The sequence below is a fragment of the Centruroides sculpturatus genome, unplaced genomic scaffold (assembly GCF_000671375.1).
Source record: "Centruroides sculpturatus isolate CEXI.00-Female unplaced genomic scaffold, Cexi_2.0 scaffold825, whole genome shotgun sequence".
Taxonomy (NCBI): domain Eukaryota; kingdom Metazoa; phylum Arthropoda; class Arachnida; order Scorpiones; family Buthidae; genus Centruroides; species Centruroides sculpturatus.
In genome coordinates, this window is record NW_019385093.1 from 257,277 (window position 1) to 275,123 (window position 17,847).

Below are 17,847 nucleotides of genomic sequence, written 5' to 3' on the forward strand. Positions count from 1 at the left end.
ATAAGAGGAATTTCCTTCTAACATGACCTTTCTGTATTCTTTTTTCTAACCTAGATTATATTAGTTTTTATTTTAAGTTAAGTTAGTTATAATCAGTATTATAATACAATCCTAACAGATTGTGTACTGGCTGGTTTCAGGACCCGCACTTGCAACCGGATGTATGAGCTTTGTGAACGAGAAAAAAAAGAAACAGTTTAGACTTATGTACTTCAAAATGGTTAACGTGTAATATTATGGATGGTTTCGAGATCATGTATTTTGAATAATTTGTAGGTTAACTGAAAATAAATAATTTCCTTTATCGTTAATTGAAATTTGTGTTAATATGTGGTGTATTATTTGAATAATACAGTTTTCATTAACCGGTCACACCACAAAATAAATAAAACAAGAACTTATATTGGAATAAACATAAATAATATAAATAACACCTTTAACCATCCAGCAATAAAAATGTTTAATATGACAAAAACGTTTTCAACCGTTTTTTTAATGGCCATCTTCAGTTGGACTAATATTAAAAAAGAACATTAAAATGGAATGTATGAAATACAAATTAAACAGAATCCGAAACATGCATGCACAGTTCATCTGACTTGCGTCTTCGGATTATCTATAAATAACTTACAAATAACATAAAAATAAAGCTGCCAACAGGGAAATATACATTAATTACATTGTATTAATCTGTGTTATTGTAAAAAGATTTCCAGGCATAAGATAACACTTCTGCAACTCTATGATTAATGCATCCCTTGCTTATGTGAGCCTTGTGTATCTCAATCTTTTCAAGATGCTTCACTGCTTGTTTGGAATTCGTGGCTCTAATAATTGAGGCTTGATCCCAATATACCTTGACCTCCTGCTGTTTGGCAAATGCTGCGAGCACTGTGCTATTATGCAACAGTAACATGAGTAAAAAATGGGGAAGTTTTTTCCAACCACAATGAAGTGCTGGTTGGTTTATTTCTGCTTGCAGAACAGATTAAACTTTGGGATCAGGAGATGAAACAAAAGGTCTTGAAGAGAAGTTCATTCAAAAATATTTCTGCTTCCTAAAATCTTCCAAATATCTATTTTTTGAAGTTTATATTCCATTTTAGTTAAGATTATTAATAATTGCATGAAAATGTATTATTCATAAGTTACTATTCATATTTTCGATTATAATAATACAATAAAACTTGGGAGACAAAAATAACCCTAAGACAGAAACTTATGAAAAGTAGAAAAATGAAGTTACTCTGGCATTATTGTCAAAATTTTCCCTCTAAAAATCCTGTCTAAGGCAGAACCTGAGATATAGGTGGAAAGTTATAGGTGCATTGCCTGGTAAAGTAGATTTAATAGAATTATATAAGGAAACTAACGACAGTTTATTTCAAATGAAATTGGCTATGTCTTTGGTTTGCTTATCCAGCTGTATTAAAACTGCTTTACCAGGCAACATACCTATAAGTCATCTTTTATATCTATGTTATTAATGTAAAAGACAAACTAAAACAAGTATCCACATACATTTGAAAAGTAAATGGTGTTTTTATATTAAAATATGTTTTGAATGTCATTGTTGTATTTTAACAAGAAAGTTTTAGTTTTTATCCTTAAAATAGCTATACTTTTCAGCCTTTAAATGACATTGTTTGATTGACTTAATGATTCCAGCAGCAAAATATCCCAAAGACTAAACAAAGTAATGTCCCTCAAAGACAAAATTAAAGTGCTAGACTGTTTACAGGGAGGAAATTCAGCAGCTACAACTACTTATGTTTGTCATGAGGGAGGGAATTATAAATGCAGTAGCAAAATTTCTCTGTATGATAGCATATTTTTATTTTCTAAACATATACTTTTACAGTCCTACAACCTTATTTCTTCAATATATTCTTCTCTTTCATATTTATGATTTTTGCAGAACATAAGCTAAGAATTTGGAGCTGATACTGTACTAACAAGTAAGTAACATTGCCATTAAATATCTGTTGGTACTGCACTGCCTGGTTGATGAGGAAAAAACTAAATCTGTAGGATTATATGTTAGTTCTAATTATTTGTACATTAAAAAGAGGTTGATCTAAAATATTCAAGTATATTCTCTTGAATTCTCAATAGATATGATAACAGGTCCATTGAGAATGCAACTGTGCTGGTAAGAATTGATTTTCTTTACAGATTATATTACTGTTATTAAAATAGTTTATCACTGAAATCAGCGAGTGATGGTACTTTTGTCTATTTTTAATAATACATTCAGTTAACTGAATTTTTATTAAAAGTAGACAAAAGTACCATCACTCACTGATTAACCTAACATAACATAAATATCAAGCTCAATAATTTGGCTGTTTGATTATCTTTTGATATATAGATTAACTGAAAACAGAGGTTCATACATACACAAAATATTTTGATATTTACGAAATAATTTAAAACTTTAAATTAAAAATAAAAATTTTATTAAAACTGATAAATCCTCATGAGAAGGTTTGGAAGAGCTAATGTCTCTCATAAAATAATAATAATTGCAATCCTATTCTACTGAAGAAAAAGATGAAATGCTTAAATGAAAAAATTAAACATGTTCGATTATAATTTCATGATAGAGGGATTAAGAGAAAGATTTAAATAAAGTACATGATCATAATTAAAATATCCCTGGTCAATGCTGTCTGGAGGGTTACATAACAGTCCAAATGCAATCAAATTTTGTATTCTGACATTTCAACAACCAAAATGTGATAATTCTCTTGCTGTTTTTTTCACGTTATTAATTGTAAGCTGCATGAGGAAAATGATACAATTGAAGAAGAGAAACATGTTGCATTCAAGATGTTTTACAGTTGCCATTATTAATATAGCCTTTAATTTAAATATCTTCATACTAAATCTAACAATAAATAGGCTATTTTTTGGTGTTAATAGCTTTTTTAAAAACAATATAAACATGCAAGCACTTTCATCTATATACAGTAGACCCCCTCTATAACACTGTAGCTAATTCCGTGTTACATGAATTCCACGTTGTACGAGTCACTTAGATTTTACAAATACGTGAGCCGTTCACAGCCCGGCACACGTATTTGTAAAATCTAAGTGACTCGTACAACATGGAATTCATGTAACACGAAATTATCTACAGTGTTATAGAGGGTCTACTGTATCATCATCATCATCATCATCAGGCAAGAAATTCTTTTTATAACTGAAATATCAAACAGAATCATGTTTTTTATGCATTTGAAGAATATTTTAAATTACGTTCTCTTTAATAAAAAGTCCAAGTAGACAATATAAACACAGAAATGTAAAACAATAAGGACATAAAGGTAAAAAAAAAAAGAAATATGTAGAATGTTTCTTTATTAAATAAATAAATAGTCTTATATATTTTCCTTTTGTTAGTTAAAATCATATTAATTTATACGGGGGGTTCAAAACACTATGGGACCCCTAAGTTTTCTCTGGACCTGGGGGAATCTCCAAGAGGGAGGGAGCCGATGTCCCTTTCTGCAGGAGCCACAGAATTGCTGCTGTCACAAGAGGAGTGATGACAGATATGCCATAGTAAACATAGGAAGAATTTGAGTATCAGTCTAATGTGTGCCATATGACACAAGGTTCATGCATTGAAAAACTAATGGTCAAATGTGAAACTTGGACACTTTTCCAATATTTTAACGTACATCACAACATTCTCAGATAATAATTAAGATAATTACAATAGTTTAAAATGGCAGAATTCTTTTTGGAAGACACTGTATTTAAGTTGGTTGAATAGGAAAATAATCTGATAAAAATTATAAAATTTAATTCAGCAGGATTATGTTTAGCTTTACTATTCATGTTAATTTGTATTTTTGCAAATGTGTTATAAATAATTTATGTCAAAATTTTACTTACAAATTGTAAAATTTCTCTGATTTTAATAAGTAATGAGATATTCTTTTCATCAATCAGCTTACCTTTCTTGTTCCTAGAATAAAATAAATGTATAATTAAATAAAATAATTATGAAATTTAAAAAGATGTTTTAAAAATCAATAAAGTAACTTCATTGAGCAATTTATGTATTGACTAATTTTAGAAAAAATTCAATATAATATTGAAAAATAATTATCTTTTCTAAATAAGAAAAAAAACAATGCTATTAATAAAGAAATGCTTATAATACTTGACCAGTTTTCTATTTTTAATAATATAATTTTCAAATATGGAAAATTGAAGATCTAAAATTACAAAACAAAATATTTTTTCTGGAAATGTAGTTAACGAATGACTTAACTTCATTTAGTTCTAACCAAGTTATATTATTGATTACTTAAATTTATTGTTTAAGAATAGGTAAGATAAATGTTTGTTTAGTTGTTTTCTAAGATATACTTTTTCTTAAAGATAAAAGGAATATATACTTAATATAAACAGGAAAAATTACCTCTTTTGAGTCGAAAAGCTCTGTTCAGACTAATTTCGGATTTCCTTCTCTCGTTTTTCCTCCTTTCCAAATATTCAGGAGCCGACAACAACCTTCTACTTGTGCTCTTTTCGATACTGCCATCTAAACGAATTAAATTTTCCGTTTAGTGTCAAGAAGAGAACTTTTATGTATCAAAAAATGTAACGTATAAAATCATATATAACGACCTTCTTGTCTATTCTGTCCCAATTCCATAACGAGCTGTCGGGCGTGAGAGGGAATGACGGCATTGTAATTTTCTAGGATGACTCGCTTTAACTGCAAACACCATTCTCGTTTCTGTTCTAAATTACGAGTCTGAAGTAACAAAATCAAAATTCTAACTTTTGAAACAAATATTGAAAAATTTATTTCTATTATAATTTTAATACAAAGATGAAGTAAATACAAAAAAGATAAATGAAACAGTAAGATTGAATTTAATATTACTTGTATATAAATTGAATAATGAGCATATCTAATTTTATTAATAATCATCATTATAAATTTATTAAATTTACTATTATCATTATTAAAAATTTATTACACACAGTTTAGATATAGTAAACTCCAAAAGGAATGCAGAATTTGAAAAACAGCATCTTTTAAAATTCATTATATTAATTGCCATTAATCCTGCCAGACAAGAACTATTGATAAAACATCCAATTCACTAATGAAATTCTTCATAATTCCTTGTATATTTCCAATTAAATCTGTAATCATTAATTTAAATAATATTCACAAGTTGGCTAGACGGTTGCACAGTAAAATGTCAGTTCATCCCATATACTACATGGGCTGAACTGCATGGACAGTGCTTTATAGAGTATACATGCCAGTGACTCTAGTTCACTATTTGACTAACAAGCCAGTAATTATATAAAAACAACTGTAATCCAAAAATGCTATTCTTTCAGAGTTTACTGTACATTACATTCTATTGATGCCATTGAAATATCCATTTATATAATTGCAGAATTTATTTTTTAATAAAATGAATAATTTAAAAGAAGAGATGAACAATTCAATAAATAAGTATTATAAATAACAAATCACTAAATATTAATTACGCAAAATCTTGGATTACAATAAAATAAAATTAATTAATTAATGATCAACAAATTTCAACAAAAATATTCATATTAGATACCCACGATTGCTGTAAATAATTGGGCTATAATTTGGAAATATTATGAATTACAAATAAATTTGACACTAGAGGGAGGCATTAGGTGCCATCTCATATTAAATTTAATAATTATAATATTTAATTAATTAAATTTAGAATAAACTGGAAGAAAAGAATCGGCCTGAAGCGGGACTCAAACCAGCAACTCCCGCTTACCGTGCAGACTCGTTGCCAGTTACGCTACCCAGACCTTCAGTCCTATCTCCTCTTCCAGTATTCATATTACTGTTTATTGTAATTAAAAATAATAAATCTGAGTTCATTTAAATAAATTAAACCTTTATAAGTTTGAAAAAGTATCTTCTGGGATCTATAACTTTTGCATCACACACGTACAGTACATTGTTAGGTACAGCATACATCCAAGGATGTCGAGAATCTATATGGGGCCTGGGGATAAAGCAGACCCTTTATGCCATTGTGTTTTTGAATAAATGAAATATGTAGAATGTTTATTTATTAATAAAAAGTAGTTTTAAATGTTTTATTTTTTGTTAGTAAAAGTAAGATTAATTTACACAAATAGGAACTATTACTGGTCCTAAGTTTACTCCTAAGGAAAAAAATCCCCAACCCCCTCTTAATAGCAATGTATATGTCAGNGAAAATTGCAAAAAACTGCGCTGCTGAACATAACCAAAACAAAAATATCTTTAATTTGACTACTGAATTTACAGTGTTTTCCTTGTTTAATCTTTTCTTCTTGTCTGTCCCAACAAATTTTAACTATAAAATTGTAAAAATAATAATAATAATAATAAGCAAAAATTAAAACTTTCAGCAAGAGCCGCATGTAACTCAAAAAGAGCTGCATTTGCCCATGTCTTGCTCATGTATGTCTTACAAGAGAGATGTGGATTTGCATCTGCTCCATGCTTTTTTCTTAATGTGTCGAAAATTATTTAAATTAATTCAAATTTATTAATTAGTAATATCACTGATAAAAAGTATAATCCAAATTTGGTAATCCAATTCAATTAAGTTAATTTCTAATTTGAAGATACATGATGTAATTATTAGCACAGGGTAAATGACCGTTTAAGTCATTCTGTTGTTAGAACAAATGAATTGACTTTCCTCTAAATTTTGCTATCTATCTGAAATATAATTCATTAGAATAATCAATGGCTTTTTAAAACTTTGATAAAATTGTAAGGCTTTTCTCATCACACAAATATAATGTTTATATATATTCAGTTAAAATTAAACTAATCATTGCAGTTAATTTAATGAAGTAAGCAATACACCTTAAACAGTGAGCAAAGTTGGAGTTTAGTAGTGTTTTCAACCTGGTTAATGGGTCATCTTTGGGTACAAATGTAAGAGTAATGTGTACGAATAATGCCAGTACCAAATAGAAAAGACAAGGAGTTTCTCATTTTAACTACTTCATTAATATACACACATTCTAACAGAACAAATTCTAAGAAATTACTGTTTACTTTAACATTGTAATTGTATAAATAATAATTATTATTCACTGATTTATGATTTCCTATCTTTTAGCAATAATGTAAAAAAAATTAGGTTTCATTGAAATTAAATACAGTATCAAAAAAATTTTATAAATGATTACTATAATTACACGAAATGCGTCCAAGAAAACAAGATAAGTAAAATGTTTATCAAAATTAAATATGATAAATTATTATAAAAAATAAAGATGACAATAAATAATATAAATTTAATATGTTTATATTCTATTCTGTAGTAAATAATTTTTTAATATCAAACTAAACAGACATCTTTACTAACCTGAAAAGTATATTGGAAACGAGGATTGTCAAACGGAATTACATGAAAACACAACGGTTCTCCCTGAATACTTTCGATTAACATCAAATTGGAACACTGTAAAAAATTTTTTAATAAACATTTGATTTCATATATTCAATTTCATTTCAGTAAATACTTTCAAAATGCTTCAATTTGTAAAACTCTAAACTAAATCCTTAGAAATTTAAATTTACAAACTTTATTATAAAGATTTTATAATAATAGAATATTTAGCAAGGTTATTATGAACTTTTTACAAGAAAATAATTCTTGGTTTTTTAATTCGTGAAAAATGACTTAACTATAAACTGCAACAGTTTTATTTGATTCAACTTTGTGCTAAAGATTTTTTAAATAAATTAACTTGCTTGCAAAGTAAATTACAAGCAGAGTAGCTAAAAATCACTGACAATGTTTCATATTAATTTTTAGAAGTTGTAGAAATTCTTAAGTTTATTTACCGTTTTATAGTCTATATGTAATATATATATAAAACCAACAAAATCAAGAAATTATTATTTCTCACCATAATATGTGTTTTGTAACAGAGAATTCCTTCTTCTCGCTTTTTAGCAATGAGAAGCATCTTGTCAAAAAGGAATAAATGCCTGAGAGCTTTTGCACGAAACATTCTAAAAGTACCTTCGGCTACCAGTTCTCCATAAGTAGTCAAATCTTGACCCTAATTTTTGAGGATATTTATAAATTAGTAATCATATAAATTTAATTTTAAAATGAGTTAATCTTGAATAAAATGAAAGCATTACTGGTTACTACGCAATTTAAAAAAAAAAAAAATTTTATAATTTTACTTTCTTAACACACCCAACCTGAAGACAAAATTAAAATAACTACAAAGCTTTAACTTCGGCTATTTAATTCTATCATCATTCTAATTTCAACAAATAAACATTTATTGAAACTAAACAATTATTAACTAGTTTTTAGTAAATATATTTTTTAAAAATTAAAAATTTTATATAATTGTTAAATCAAACTTTTTGATGTTTGAAAGGACAGCTCTTTTTTTGTTTTTGCCGTGGATGGTGAATTTCTAAGCTTGAAAGTTCTTAGAATTTTATGTAAAAATGGATTTAATTTTTGCACGATTTCAGCCGACAAAAAAAATTTTCCATCATATAGTGCATATTCCTCCAGATTTGGTTTTGCTAACAACAAAAATCACTTGTGAAAATTAATTTTTATTGTCATATATTACTGCTTATTCTACAGCATTACCATTTCAACATTTATTTAATAATTAACAATTAAAATTGTAAATTGGCATTTGTCACAATGCTTTAGAATTGTGTAATTAAAAAGCAAATATTTTTTTAACTTTACATGAATAAAGTTTTATAAATTGACAAAATAGCACTAAAGGTAGAGACACTAATGTTTTCTGAGTAGAAAAATGGATGAGAACAGAGTTCAACATTGTTCAACTTCTGTTTCTATACACGACACAATCCAATCAGAGTAACTGCTTCTTAGTAATTGTATAATTGCTTCTGAACTTCATCAAAACCTCACAAGGAACATATTTTTAAAATGTGGTAAGAACAAAAGACACAACATGCACAACCAAGTTACAAATATTTATAAAATATGTGAGAAAACATTATAATGACAAAACTCAAACATAACAACAATTCAAAATGAAGTATTCCAAGTAAAAATCTCGAAGCTAGTAGCCATATTCAATTTATAACTTTGTGTTTCTAGAGGGTGCCAGATGGCATTATATGTTTTGTTTGGTTGCATAATGTACCACTGTTAAAGGAAAAAAAATCAGAAAAACCGAAACATGTTTTTCTGCCATAAATATTCCTGAGCAGAAAACATCAAGAGTGTTCCTACCTCTTATCTCAAACAAACAATTATTTATTCTATTTAAAACAAAAAAAGACAATGACAATTAATAAAGTTGCCTTACATTAACAGAGTGGCTACTCAATATTTTAAAATTAATTTACATATAACTAATATGACAATATTGTCATATTAGTTATATGTAAATTAATTTTAAAACATTTCTTTGTAGACTGTTGTTAGAATCAATCTTCAATCATCCCTACAGCCATAATCTAACTTACAAAGAAAATTTTGTTGGAGTTGAGGCTACTCCATCTTCAGGAACTTTCATCATCAAAAAGAAAACAAATATTTTTCCTCCATGTACAATTATACAATTTGAAATATTTTATGTATTGTAACATATTCATTGTCAAAAAATCTGGCAACAAGTTCCTCTTTCCTGACTGTTATAAAATGCTATTTAAAAATAATTTTTATATTATTAATACAATTAATAAAATTGTGTGGCACCATCTGTTATGAGATTTTGTTATACAAAACTTTTTATATTTTTAATTATCAGCAAATGACAAAAAGCTTAATTCTCTGAGGGTAGGGATGAGTTTTATAGAATATTGTAAATGCCAATAACGAATAACATCTTCATTAAGTCCAACCCCTCTTGAGATATAACATGTAACCACTCTCTATCTCTTTGCCCTTTCACAACCAAAATTTAATAGCATCAATGCCCCTTATATGCAAGCTACTGTACCAAATTTCATTTCTTTATCTTCACTCCATCCCGAGATATTAAGCGAAATAGACGCCGACACACACATGGAATCTTTTTGTCTTTTTTTGGGTTCAGGAGATCTCAAAACATGAAGATTTGCAAAAAACTTGGAGGGTTAAATTTCACACAATTCCATTACTTTCCCTTGTTATGTATACATAATGGCTGGGAAAGTAAAATAAAACTTTATGTTAAATGATTTTATAATTTTTCTTTTCGCTCTCTGTGAATGAAACTCTCTTTACAACGTGCATCTCTTCCATTTGACTTTTGTATACATTTTTAGGAATTTGATACATCAAAAGTCAAGAGAGCCTGTATCATACTACAGATCTATTTGGTTAACTAAATGCATTTTATAACCTTAAGTAACACAGTAAATGTTTTAACTAAGGTAATTGACTAATTCAGTAAAATATCAAAAGAAAACAAATTAAAAATAAAGTGTTATGTAGGTTTTAAGATTAATTCATAGCTTTGTTAGTTACTATCTATTACATAAACTTCTTAGTTCTGAAATTCTTAAAGAATAGAATAATAATTAATTAATATAGTAATTCTGACTAGTTTTGAAAAGTTACAGCAAAATAAAGTAATAATAAATTGTTACTAGGTTAATCATGTATGAATTACATATAGAAGTAAGAAAAAATAATATATGTAAGTAATTTTATATCTGATGTAACAGGTTATAATTTATTTTGCAGCTGTCAAATATCAGTATTAAATAAATGTTGCCCAGTTTGGTCTTTGATTTTAATTTATAAAGTTTTGCCTGATAAAATAACATTATATTTTTACTTTTATAAGATTAATTTTTAATATTAATAAAATATACTTTACATACAAAAGTACAGTAAAAATAATAAAGAATTCTATGTTAAACAGGCAGCTGCAGGATATCAAATCGCATTACATATTTTTTTGGGCAATAAAGCCATTTGACATATTTTAATTATCATTTTTATTAGAGAAATTCATAACAAATATCATTTAGGTTATTATGTAATTTACAATATTTTAAACTTACTTCCCAGCCATAAAGAAGAGATTGGATTTCTTGAACGCGCACTGCATGTTCGTGTTTACGTTTCATGTCATTGATATGATAAGCTATTCCGGTCATCACGGAGAGCGCATTTTTTATGTCCGCATAACCTTCAGTTTCTTTGTCTGAATTTTTCACAATGTTCTAAATAACAACATTAAAAGAATTTAATCACTGTGAAGAAGTTAAAATATTTTTATAAATTTAAAAAAATTACCTGCAACAACAAGTGATATTTTAATATTCTTTGGACTGGTTTAAGTAAATAGGAACCTAGAGGTAGACTGTGATGAAGAGCTGTCTGTCGTTCCTGTTTATAAAAAATACAATTATTTTTTGTTAAATTTAAAATAAAATAGTTCATATTTTATACACAAATACTTTACTAATTACCCTACTAGTTAATCTGTTCCCCTATTAATTAATATTTTAAAAACAAACTTCTCAAATTTTACAAAATTATTATTCCAGATTTTATTTAGAATAAATTGTTTACTATCTGCACAAATTTTTTATAACAATTTTTACAAAATTCAAAAGTAACTTCTAAATATTTTTAAAATTTGATCAACCATAAATTGTAGTATTGCACAACTAGTAGAAATGCTTAATGTTGCACAAAAAAATATAATTAGCTTGTTTTAATAAACACAGGAACATTATAAACTCCAGACCTTTCCAAATAAAGCGGGTGGACCCTATTGTTAGTTAACAATCTGCATAAATTGGGTCGTGCCTTGATCTTCCTTTCTAAAAATTTTTTACTAATTTTGAAGATACTTTATCTCACATACAAACAAGAGATAGTACAAAGAGATTGCAAAATCTTATGCTTAGATTCAAAAACAATAACCCTAGTTTGAGACTGCTTACTTATTGCATGTCAACTCCAGACATGTTTCTTTGGGTGTAAAGGCAACAGATACACAGGCTAAGCAAACAATTAGTCCATTTTATTGGAACTTCTTTCCTCTGTTTTCTTTTTATTAATTTAAGAAATTAATATATATTATGTAAATACAATAAAAAATTTATTTATATTTTAATTACTACTACTTTAAGTTCTTGTGAAAAGATTATGTTATATATCCATAGTTTGGTATCATTAAAAATCAGTGCAGTTGGTTATTCAACAGAGATTGAATCTAGCAGAATTTTAAGATAGAAAATCATCAAAAGTCATTTGGAATTATGTTTCAAACTTATCATTTTGGAGTTTTCTTGGGCACAAACAAACAAAAATGAAACAAGCTGGTTTATTAATTTTATCAAGCTATTAATATTTGAAAGCCATTAAATTATTATGCTACTATGTAAATAATTCTATTATTAATAATTGCTCTCTGCTTGGATTGATAAAATATATTAGAATATTTAATTAATATGCTAATGAATCATCTTTAAAATCCAGACACTAACAACAGAAACTAGAACATAATGCTTTAGACTGAAAAACATAACTAAAGTTAGCTGTTGTACAGTACATTACATTGAGGAAGAATAATATAAATTTTTAAAACAATTTTAAACAAGATTTTAGATCAAATTTTCTTTATAAATATTTTATCTATATTAAAGATAAACAAATTGAAATAACCATCAAAAGATTTCAAGTAAATCAAATGAAGAGGTAAATTTAAGTACAAATGTAGTTCACATTTATTCAGTTTTTTAATCAAGATATTTTAATTTCTCTCAAATGAATTTGAGCTGAAAAACTTACAAGTTAATTATTTAATTTATTTCTGAAAACTATCTATATTTGGAAGTTTAAGAAATTTAGGAGTAGACATAAAAGTAACCGTAAGACTTTCTATAGTATAGGCCTATTATATATTTGAGGATAATTCCTAATAATCGTGCATGTTAAAAGACCATTCATCAATCATGTGCATAATTTTTGAGCCATTTTTGACCTCCCTCCTTTGTTTACAATGACAAACTTTTGACAAATGGATGGCCCTAAACTTTAATATTGAAAGCTACACAAAAAAACCCACAATTGAAATAATGATATCAGGAGATGCGAATACACTACTAATACATTAACCAGATTACGGTATATGAAAAAATATCATTAATGCTATTTAGCCTACTGCCATAAAAACTTTGATTATTGATTATTTATTATTATAGCTTATACTTCAATAAAGACAGATTATTGACAATTCAAATGAAAGGAGCTCTAAAAGTAATTTACGTTGAAGTATTCTTGATAAATCTTTCAAAAAATGCAATCAATCAAAAAACTTCAGCCATTTAAAAAAGTTCAGTCGTATTTAATCTCTTTCCCTTCAATATTTTCAAAGATTCAATCTATCTTCATCCTCAAAAGCTAAGTAAAAAGAATTATATGTCTTTTTAGTCTGTGAAGATAAAGATGAGTAACATCTTCAAAAATATTAAAAAAGATTAAATAGTTTTTACTTTAATATTCAATAAATAAAATTTTATTTTTTATACATTAGTTTTGTTTATGGATAAGGATATAGCTTATGAGAAGAATTTACAACTGGTGTTCTTCAGTTTGATTTTTCAATTAAGAAATCCAAAACCATAAAAAGAAAATTGCAAAAAACTGCGCTGCTGAACATAACCAAAACAAAAATATCTTTAATTTGACTACTGAATTTACAGTGTTTTCCTTGTTTAATCTTTTCTTCTTGTCTGTCCCAACAAATTTTAACTGGCTCTCACAACTTATATATTTCTAATTAACCGAAACTGTGTCTTTTTTATCTCCGAGGATTACGGTTTCTTATAATCTTATATTTCTCAATCGTATTAAAAAAATAACCGTTAATGCAAATCCAAAATATAATCATAGCTTTCATCATCGTCCTTCCTGTAATCAAAGAATATAGAAGACTAATTAGGACAATGCATTAAGAAGAACTTAGATAATATCAGTAATTAAATTTTTTTGAAATCATTGAAGCAAAATCATTTTCTTTTTTGCACACAATATCTCATTCCATCTAGTTTTTATGAACACAAGAACATATGAATTATAAGAATCATTTTGCATAATTCATTATACAGTAGAACCTCGATTATCCGGACTAATTGGGGATGAAGGTAGTCCGGATAAGGAAAAATCCGGATAATCGAAACAAATACTTTAATTTGTCTTTTAATGATAATACAACACGTTTTCTTTTCGATGACATNGAAATCCAAAACCATAAAAAGAAAATTGCAAAAAACTGCGCTGCTGAACATAACCAAAACAAAAATATCTTTAATTTGACTACTGAATTTACAGTGTTTTCCTTGTTTAATCTTTTCTTCTTGTCTGTCCCAACAAATTTTAACTGGCTCTCACAACTTATATATTTCTAATTAACCGAAACCGTGTCTTTTTTATCTCCGAGGATTACGGTTTCTTATAATCTTATATTTCTCAATCGTATTAAAAAAATAACCGTTAATGCAAATCCAAAATATAATCATAGCTTTCATCATCGTCCTTCCTGTAATCAAAGAATATAGAAGACTAATTAGGACAATGCATTAAGAAGAACTTAGATAATATCAGTAATTAAATTTTTTTGAAATCATTGAAGCAAAATCATTTTCTTTTTTGCACACAATATCTCATTCCATCTAGTTTTTATGAACACAAGAACATATGAATTATAAGAATCATTTTGCATAATTCATTATATAATATTTTATTATTATTATAACAGTTCTAAATATTATTAAATATCTTACATTTTTTCACTCACACAAATATAAACTGCTATTCAAGAACACACAATTAAGTTTAAAGACTCAAAGTTTTTTAAATTAACAGTATTTTTGCAATGTTTCTGCTTGATTAACTGCTTTAAAACTGAATTTTAAAAAGTTAAATTAGCAAAAGCTAATTTTTCTTTTTTTACTTCAATTTTGTTAAAATACATTTGATACGGTTTGTGTCCTTTTTTCAAAATTTTAAGGATCATCATAAATTTTGGACGCTTATACTTACTTTCAATACTTCGGCAGTTTCGGCATTCCTCATGGTATCGGTCAATATGGATACGGTCCTGAGAAATGAGCAAGAATTTAATTTATAGATATTACCATTATACAGAATTTATATATATATATAAAACAAATCAATTAAAAATTTTACTCACTTAGGATAATTAGTGCAATATTGAGTATATATTACAAATCCGCTAGAATTCTTTACAAAACATCTTGCCACCGCTACGGGATCTAAGCCACATTTTTCCAATTCGTCCAAAAATGTACTTGGAAAAAAAGATACAAGTTTATTCATTTGAGAAACTACAAAAAAATTAGATTAAATAACTTATCATTCAGACTATTTAGTAAATACAAGGCGATTCAAAAGATTGGTCTCAAAGTTTGAGAGCGTAAAGAGGGATCACAAAATGAGGGGCGCAATTTTTGAATAGGAACTCGCCAACTAATCCCAAGTCAATAAAGTCAAAGAGCTCTCCGGACTGGCCACCTCCAAATCAGTCCTTTCGGGTCTCATTTACGAGCGGATAACCGGGAAACACCGTCGGCCAGAATTCTCACAGAAGCAGATTTGATCGGGGAGACGCCGGGGATATTCGAGAGTTCGAGCGCACCAGTTTTCTTCAAAGACGGCACCGAGCAGGCGGGTGGCCAATTCGAACGGCTTTCCCACGGCACCGTTTCGTACGCCCCACATTTATATTTGTACACTTCATATATTTTTACTTTCCACGGCTCGTACCGACCCGGGATCGAGTCGGACTACACCAGTTTCTATTGGAAAGTTGCTCTATTTCAATCCCTCTATACACTCCCGAAATTTGAAACTCGCCTTTTAAATCACCAGGTATGAATCTATTATATCTTATTACAGTCTACAAGAACTAAACTAATTTTACAAACTAAACTACAGGAAAAAAGTAAAATTTGAGAAATAGAAATTATTTTCTTTTCAAAAAAATTTGCATTTTTATTAAAGAGAAACTCTACATCAATATTTGTTTTACTGGTATTATCTATTTATAGCTTGTTGAATAAGAAAACAAATAAATTATTCAATTAATTTAAAAAGCAGCTGTGTTAAGTCTTTAAAAATAAAGAAGACATCCGATCTTTTATTGAACAGAAGAGAGAAACAAGAATTAAGTATTCTTTCTTCAATGTTGTCCCAGCAAAATCAATTATTTGAGGAGACATCCAACTGTCGGTTCTCATTAATCATACGTCAGAAGCTTTCATTTTCTTTTTCCAGTTATCTCTTATCAATGCTACATTTATTATCGTTTTCTTAAATACATAATAACCTATTAAATTTATTATATTTGTATTTTTAGGCAATCGCGAGAAGTTTGTAGTGCACCAGTCAGTCTCTCGCTGGCGGGACAGAAAAATCTCGCTCAGGCATATATCTGCCACCGAATTTTTATCGCTTTACGCTGCGCTCGCTAGTTAGTTCCTTACCGCGTTTTCGGCGTTTGTACGATTCAGAAGTAGCCTTTCCGGCGAGAACGAGCGAGAAGAGAAACGATCAAAAGTTTCTTACAGAAATAAATTATGGCTTATCCCGAAATATGGGATAATCGAGTAAAAGTAATCTATATAGCGCTAGTAAACGTCGTCGTCGATCCGTTTTCTTTTTTGCACTCACCGACGAAAGGGGAACTTTTACGCTATCGCACGATAATGTTAGCGAGAGCGAGAAGCGAGAAATGCCATAATCGGACGTCGTAACGTTCTGTCGCTATCGTCCGCTAGTCGGAAGATTTTGGTACTCGAAGCATCGTTAATTTTTAACGGTGAGAGGTTAATTTACTTTTCGATTACGTAAATCGCGAGCAAATTTTATTTGTCGAAAATTTATCGGAGGCGAGAGGAGCGACTGGAAGCCTCATTAATTTGCATATATATTTACGATAAATATAGCAGTCCAAACAGGAAATGCTTTGGTACCTTTTTAAGAATATATAAGGTCTTCAAGGACTAACACATCTGTGTAATTGTGGACAAAGTATAAACATCCTGTTACAACAAAGTGTGAACCGTCAACACTCGCGCTCTTTTATTTTTAATGATACTTTCAATTTAAGAATTTGCTTGTTTTTCTTCCTTCTTTTTTAAACACCAAGCGTTTGGTAGAAAGCAATTTATTACGTTTGCAATTTAAGCATCATCCATAAACCGATGTCTGCAAATCTAGCATTGCACGTAAGCTTTACGTGGATGTGCGACTCTCTAGTATAAAAAAAAGATTCAAATACACTAAAATAACCCGCTTCCGACTACAGATTCCGGGTCGATTTTGCGCGGTTCTCCAATCCTGGGGCCATTTTCAAACTTTTCATTCACTAAATATCAAAAAATCCCCCCGGTTTGAATAGTTTTCGATTGAAATCAATCTTGGACAATAAAATTCTAAGTGCAGAGGAATGTGCGCGCTGTGGCGAGAAATCCTCTTGCGTTTTCACACAAATGTGGCCATAGAAAAATGTCTTTTGAGAACACGATAGGAAACGTAACACGCTTCACATGATCAAATATTGTTAAAATGTCTTCCTAGAGTAGAGTGTTATTAAATTTAATACTGCAATAAGCTACAGTTCATAATAGACCTACTTTATGCGAAGAGTATATCGTGCGTTAATCTTCACAAGAAAGAAAAAGCTGCAAAATGTGAAGATTTCCATAAAATATGCAAACGCTTAATGTTGCCGGTGAACCACGCCACCATTTTCTCGATCACGTGACGGAGGATTTATTCGGACACTGGCGTTTCCTCGGCTTAATTTGCAATCTCTCCGCGCTCC

The 17,847-nt window shown here is 28.6% G+C and overlaps 1 protein-coding gene across 4 annotated transcripts in view; it reads right to left on the reverse strand.

Annotated features, from left to right (window-relative positions):
* Positions 1–17,847, reverse strand: part of LOC111634594 — a 44,517-nt gene that overhangs the window by 6,795 nt on the left and 19,875 nt on the right. For all 4 annotated transcript variants that reach the window (XM_023379414.1, XM_023379413.1, XM_023379412.1 and 1 more), the window contains exons 4-12: positions 15,193–15,309; positions 15,042–15,099; positions 11,283–11,375; positions 11,048–11,209; positions 7,951–8,106; positions 7,404–7,499; positions 4,645–4,774; positions 4,436–4,558; positions 3,966–3,976 (exon numbers count right to left, since the gene is read on the reverse strand). In XM_023379414.1, the coding sequence (XP_023235182.1) occupies positions 3,966–3,976; positions 4,436–4,558; positions 4,645–4,774; positions 7,404–7,499; positions 7,951–8,106; positions 11,048–11,209; positions 11,283–11,375; positions 15,042–15,099; positions 15,193–15,309 (946 nt within the window). The remainder of the gene's footprint in view (positions 1–3,965; positions 3,977–4,435; positions 4,559–4,644; positions 4,775–7,403; positions 7,500–7,950; positions 8,107–11,047; positions 11,210–11,282; positions 11,376–15,041; positions 15,100–15,192; positions 15,310–17,847) is intronic.